At 31.9% G+C, this 6,994-nt stretch overlaps 1 protein-coding gene across 1 annotated transcript; it reads right to left on the bottom strand.

Annotated features, from left to right (window-relative positions):
- Positions 1-5,305: 5,305 nt before the first annotated feature.
- On the bottom strand, positions 5,306-6,757 carry LOC127706660 (uncharacterized). The gene is made up of 3 exons (XM_052211315.1): positions 6,481-6,757; positions 5,592-5,854; positions 5,306-5,353 (listed from the first exon to the last, which is right to left on the bottom strand). The coding sequence occupies exons 1-3, from the start codon at positions 6,755-6,757 to the stop codon at positions 5,306-5,308; spliced, it is 588 nt and encodes a 195-aa protein (XP_052067275.1).
- Positions 6,758-6,994: the final 237 nt, after the last annotated feature.

Genomic DNA, 6,994 nt, shown 5'->3' with positions numbered 1-6,994 from the left:
TTAATACGAATTAATTTAATTTGATTAAATTAAATTCGATTAAACTCTGGTGTGGACACTTTTTAAATTGTAATTTGAATTAAACTATAATAAATTAATTGATAAACTGAATTAAAAGTTAACATCATTTGGACAGTAAAGCGATATTGATGCGTATTGCAATTCGAAATAGAATGTACTTTTGGACATTAAACATGTTAAATCAGTTAATGCAAATCAAAATCGAATTATGTGCGAACGCAGCATTGACATATATATCTAAGAAATGAAGAATATGAAAATATTAAAAAAAGATGGACAAAATATTTGTGTTAAATTTGTTGCAATTTTTGTCTTGCCTTGACAGAGTCAAACAGAGAGACATTGTATATATATATATACAAGTCGAAATTGAAAACAACGTTCAAACCTACGATTGCGTTGGATAAAAACCGCAATTTTTATACGTGTGCATGCAAAATAAATTTCTTAGTAGAGGGGTTTAAATACAGCACAAACAACATTTTCCAAAAGACCAAATGAGTGAAAAAGTATATTTTAACAAACTCATTTGACTAGCAGGTCGAACAACTGATGTTCTTAAACCCTGCTGACTGCCATTGGCGATTGCCAAATAAACAGATCACAAGATGTAACAACATAGATCTTATTATTAATTTATTACCAAACAGAAAACAATAAACTTGCGGAAAAGATGGTATACCGCAAACATGAGGTGCAAAAATTTGTACACCTTATCCGGATTTTGACAATTAAAGTTTCTTCAGTGATGTTAGGAATCGAAACGTTATTTGGAAGGCCATATAATTTACCTCAATTTAGGATAGACTCTTGAATTTTGAAAGAGAAAAAATAGGATGAACGGATCATATAAACACTATGGCAAATATACATATATATATATATATATATATATAGGCATGCTGTTTTGGCAGCATCAACAATGTATTAGTTTGTGATTTTGTGATAAGGTCTAGTTTATGGTAGGGCAATGATATTTGGTAAGCAGTTATGTTAGTATAGGCACATCTCATTACAGTACCATGGAGAATATTTGGCCCCACACCCTTAGTCATGGTCTATTGACTTTGAAACTTTGCATAGTTTTACTTACATGTATAAGTTTGTGATTAGGTCAGTTTAGGGGGAACCACTTGTGGTAGGTCAATGATATTTGGTGTGCAGTTGTATAACTTTGTCATTTCTAATTTCCATTGAGATTATTTGGCCCCGTCCCCTCAATCATGCTCTTTTTACTTGGAAACATACGTTATTTTGAAATTTCATTTAGTAGCTTTTGATTAGGTTAGTATTAGGGAAACCAATAATGGAAGGTTAATGATAATTGGCCTGCAGATGTAGAAGCATTAGTACGTTTCATTTCCATACAGAATGTGGCGGGTTAAACATGTTAGCTGGCACAAAACTCTCCCCTAATATGGGACAGTGTATGTGCATAATCTCAGACATTGAATCTTTAAAAAATAAATTGGAAATAACTTTCGAAAGTGGTAGGATTGGATAGCAGAAACAGTACAATACAAACATTATTTGATACTTGAGAAATAGCTGAGATAAACATTTTCACCAATTCTTCCACAATATTCATCTTAACACCTGCCAAGTTTGCCTTTGGTTTTATAATTAACTGCCTATAGCGCCCTTGGTGCTTTGATTTATAAAAAATATCATGTCCATTAAAATGCAGCACTAAAAGTCTAAAAGGTTAACTCGAATGTTACAAGTCCGATCTAGCCTGGAATTTATACTGTAGAGAACGCACGTAATGGGCTGTTGATATACCCCTGCACAATACTGTTCATGAAATTGCAATAGGAAATGTTCCTTTTCTTTATCTTGTCTAGATTGATGTGCGCATTCATCTATACTTCTTACTTTGATATATTTTGTTGTTTTAAATTTGATGATAGCTAGTATCCATGTTATTTTCTGATCTTTCAATATTCTGTCTATCCTAGTATAACGGTAGCGATCACATATTGCACTTATCTTTTCTCTGTTTGTTTCAACAGTATTTATTTCAATGATTAACCAAAGTGTAAATGCAAACAACTTAAACATTAAGCCAGCATAACTTCAATATGTTCAGTATTATTCAACCAGGTAAGTATTCGCTAAAATAGGGTATCGAAAATACAGGTGAACGGATTAATCCTGCGCTAACATGGGCTCTTATTTCTGCGTTAAAATGTCCCCTAATAGTTCAAAATTTGTCGCTAAAATGTCCTGCGCCCGATGGAAAAACAGTGTTTCATTGATAGCCTTGGGCTGTTTTCTGCTCTTTGGACGGGTTGTTGTCTCTTTGACGCATTTCCCGTTTCCATTCTCAATTTTAATGCTACATGAACCTTAAATTCGGCCAATATTTGAATTAAATATGGCAGATCATGGTTTTAATAAAGAAAGAGTATGAGGCATACCAGAAAGATTTTAATTTTATTCCGTAAAAACGGGACTTTAAAATGTTATCGTTTAGTCAGTTGCGGTGTTTAATGACTGTCACGATAAACAATACAGGAAACATTCTTGGTATCATAAATGAAGGTAACACCATTGTCCAACACATTTTTTTCGCGCAAATTTTATAGAATTAGGCCTTTAGACTACCCAGCCGCTTTTTCGTTGGCTCAGGACTATTTGGCCAACAACTGCATTTTTTATATAAATAATTTTACATTTTAATTGAAATTTTGACAATCAATTCAAACGATTTTTAAAATATTTTCTTTGTGACTTTAACGTCAAAGACAGTAGAAGTCAGTGATAGATGTAAAAGACAGTTCATGTGTGAATCTAAATAAGAACTCATCAAAGATAAAATTCCGTAAGATCAAACTTACGCTAATGAAAAATTACGATACTTGAGTCTATTCTCCTGATAATATAATGGATCAGTATAATTGATTTATTTCCTTCTATAAAGGTGAGGATTGAATTCTTGCAAAACAAGTTCATAATTTGCATAAGCCGAGTCAGAAATATTGTCTTTTTTAAAAGTGTTTTTTTCTAATTTAGGAATTTCTGTGATTGTTTCAGTTCTGTTGTTGTCTCTGTTGAATCTAATCAAAATTTCCTATATCAGCTGTTAAATGTTGGTCGACATCTAGCCTTAAATTTCATTATGTCATATTCCTATCATTCGGGACCATTTTTAAAATTAAACATTTTGTATTTAGTTGATTTTGTTATTGGTTTTATTTCCCATTGAAATTACTCAACAATTTCTTGTATTCATTGTTTAAATCAACTTTTTAGTCGTCGAGGAATCACGAGTGTCTATGCAATCACTGTAAGTTTGAACATCTGTATAACCAAATTTTATCTTCTTTTGTACTATAATACTGGCTTTATTTACGTACATTTAGGTGTACTACTCGGTTTTGGAACCTTGACCGACTTTTATAGAATGATAACCTTCTATAAAGTATGTCCGAGATAAGTAAATGTTAAAGGAAAATTGTGTTACACATCTACGTTTGAATGAGTGCCCTTTTAGTACTGTTACATTGCAGTTATGAAAATCAAAATTTTACACTTACATGGATACGCGATTGAAAAAACTGTGTGATTCAGATAAGAGACAAAGAGAAGTAAAGTGTACGTCGAACTGACATCAACCCAAACGACACAAAAACAGCAACACTTATAAAGAGGTCATGACACGGTCTTCACTAATAGGCAAATGTTTATTCCTTACGCTACAAGTGTAGACACTCAGGAGCATGTAGTTCAGTGGTTGTCGTTGGTTCATGTCTGTCATATCTACTTTTGTTGTATTAAATTAGGCCGTCATTTTTCTCAATGGAATTGATTCACATTTTTCATGTCGGCGCCTTTTATAGCCGACTATACGTTTTTTTTTAAATTCATATTGGAAGAATGCCACATCTTTAAAATTGTGCAAGAGTTGAACGAATGCTGTAAGTAAGACATATTTTTTTGCTGTTGCCGAAAGTCCAATTTCTGTGATTTTTATTTATTTAATTTTTTTCTTCTTCTTTTTCAAAAATATTGATCATTCTTTATTGATATATATATATTATAGGGATATATTGAAATTTAAAAATGTATATATTTCAGAATTTAGATAACTAATAAGTACTAACCAAATCAAATTTTGATATACTACTAATGTTTAACGAGGCTGGGGTAAGGTATCGGTATTTTTTGTTTTTGTATCATACTAACAAATGTCAAAATTATCAATAGAGTATGATGCACACAAACAAACCAAAAAAAAAAAAATCAGTGAGTATCTATGTTCTCACCCTGCAGTCATGTTAATTTTTTTTTTTTTTTTTTTAATTTTTTTTATTGAAATGCAAAAGTTTTTTGTTGGTTTCCAAAATATTTACAGTTGGTTGACTTTCAAAAACGTAATGTAGTCAAATTCTATAAAAACATTTCCTTGATTTTGGAGTATCAGTATCAAATTATATTATACTTATTTGGTAACTCATATTCCTCCATAAGATTCATAGCAGTAACACATTGACCTAGTTCCTTGGTGTAGGCAAATTTTTTTTTGCTATTAACAATTAACTTAATACTCCACAGAGCATGTGTTGCTCACTATCATTATGTACCTTCAATTATGGTCACTCTCCACCAGTATATTTTTTGCTATTTACAATTAACTTAATGCTCTACAGAGCATGTGTTGCTCACTGTCATTATTTACCTTCAATTATGGTCACTCTCCACCAGTATAGACTGGAAAAATATTCATGACTTAAATCTCTTTTTTAATATGTGTTGCTGATAATTTTTCTGAGTACAGTTTCTTCTTTAAACTATATATATATATTTTTTTTTATCAAAAAACAGATAAAAAAATCGTCATATCCGGGCAATAACCCCTATAAGGAGTCGACGCAATATTTTGGTATTATGTGTTTCACTTATACAATGTTGTTGTCTATTACACCGGTATAAGAGATATAAGTACTTTTTCTGATCTGATCTTTGTTTTACATTCATCTGAAAAGTTAGAGTCAGGACTAGTGGTAAACAAAAAAATCAATTTTATCCCTTCATATGTTTGTATGCTAATCATAAAAGCAGGAACCTCGTCGTCAGCGGTTTTCTGTTGATAGATCTTAATGTTTTCGCTTCTTAAAAAACTTGTTTAGATGGCAGATCTTTGTATTCATTTACACTCATTCAGTTTCAAAAAGAAAAAAAAAAGAAAACAAAAAGGAGTGAGTGTTTATGAAATTGGTATGAATATCTATACCAAGTTAGGAAAAATGTGATAAAATCATTGAAGGAAATTGACAATAGGTTAATAACCTATCGTAGATACAACCTTTTCATTCAATACGGAAGACAGCTTAAAAATAAAAAAAAAGTCAACTGACGAATTGAAAAATTGAATTTTAATTTAATTTCCACCCTGCAAACGTTGTCCTTGCGCCCAAAACATCGCTACTTGGGATTTGTGTAGTTGCTTGACGAGACGAACGAATATATACTGTGTCACCTTGGTTCAAAGATATTACTAAAGTCCCTGAATCGGAGTCATAATCGCAACAGACATCATCGGTGTCGCCAAACATTCTTCCGTACACCGAATTATTTACCAGAATGTCAAAATATGTGTGTCCATCGTCTCCTGTAAATATCGTCCATGTAAAAACGTACACACCTGCGACTGGTGTCACAAACGCGCCCGTAAATTTGCTGTATGCATTTCCAATATTAGTTTGTACGACATCAAAGACTAGTTGGTGGTGGCTGCTTGGATTGTGTTCACTTGTTGACATGTAAGCAGAGAAAGCCACAATCACTGGTTCACTGGCCGGCATAGCACTATTATCCTCCGATGATGCATCTGAAACAAAGACAGTACATATAAAATATTAAGTTTACAACAATATGAAGATTTTCAGTGTTTATGTATGATTGCAACGGAGCAAGAAAACGTTTATAGATCCAATTAATCACATTTAACATGACATTGAACGGTTGTGAGAAAATAAGTCTAGGGAATTTGCTTGAAGATATAGCATTTGGTTTCCCCTGTTCAAGTACATTAGACATAAAGTGGCATATCAAAAAATTCTGAATTGGTAATACCATTGTAAACTTGATTTATCAGAAAAGATATATAGATATAAGAATGTGCGTACCTCTTCCTTGTGTGTGTGTGTTAGTTTTAGGGTTTGTAGAAACTACAAATTTACTGTAGATTCCATCTTCATCACGCCCGCGAAAATCATATTTTCAAAAGAACAACAAACACTCCGGAAAAAAAACCCAAACACAGCAAGGAATAAAAAAAGGTTTGCTGAGACATGGATCAGAATTTACAAATTATCAAAACATTTGTTCATTAAAAACACATCTATTTAGAAAACAATAACAGGACATCTTGAATTTTTGAATATTTTCATTTAACTTTTTGAATATTTAGACAAATGAAAATGGAAATAACTAATTATATATACAAATATGTACCTTTAACATTGTTGGATTGCTTTGGATCCTCCACTCTCTTCTGTAAAACTGCCTTGCCTTCCGATGTATGGTCTAATCTGGAAATGATTTCATTTAATTTATCAACGTTCTTTATAAGCAACGCATTTTCTGCTTTGAATGATTTGTTCTCATTTTGTAGTTTAAGGATTTGTGATTGCTGCTGTTTAAGTATCTCATGTATTTTGCGTATTTCTTCACCAGTGTCACATGCTAATACAGAGTAAGAAAACAGGAAGAACATAAATAAAATTAACATTCTCGATTCCATTTGACTTAATATGCAAACACTAGAAGTTCTGAAGTTCGGAGATGAGATATAAAGTGCCCAGTTGTTTGACCTTAGAAAACCCTGGACAGATAACCAAATCAGAAATTGCAATTATTCTTCCATTCTGTATTATGAATGCAAAAGATATATCTCGGAATAATCGAAAGTACAAAAAAATAAGATATTTTTTGTATCTGAAAAACTTAATTGCTTACCTGATTATAT

Source organism: Mytilus californianus, unplaced genomic scaffold (assembly GCF_021869535.1).
Source record: "Mytilus californianus isolate M0D057914Y unplaced genomic scaffold, xbMytCali1.0.p SCAF_6, whole genome shotgun sequence".
NCBI classification, from domain to species: Eukaryota; Metazoa; Mollusca; class Bivalvia; order Mytilida; family Mytilidae; genus Mytilus; species Mytilus californianus.
Note: the sequence above shows the minus strand (reverse complement) of the source record. Positions and strands in the feature narration are given on the sequence as shown.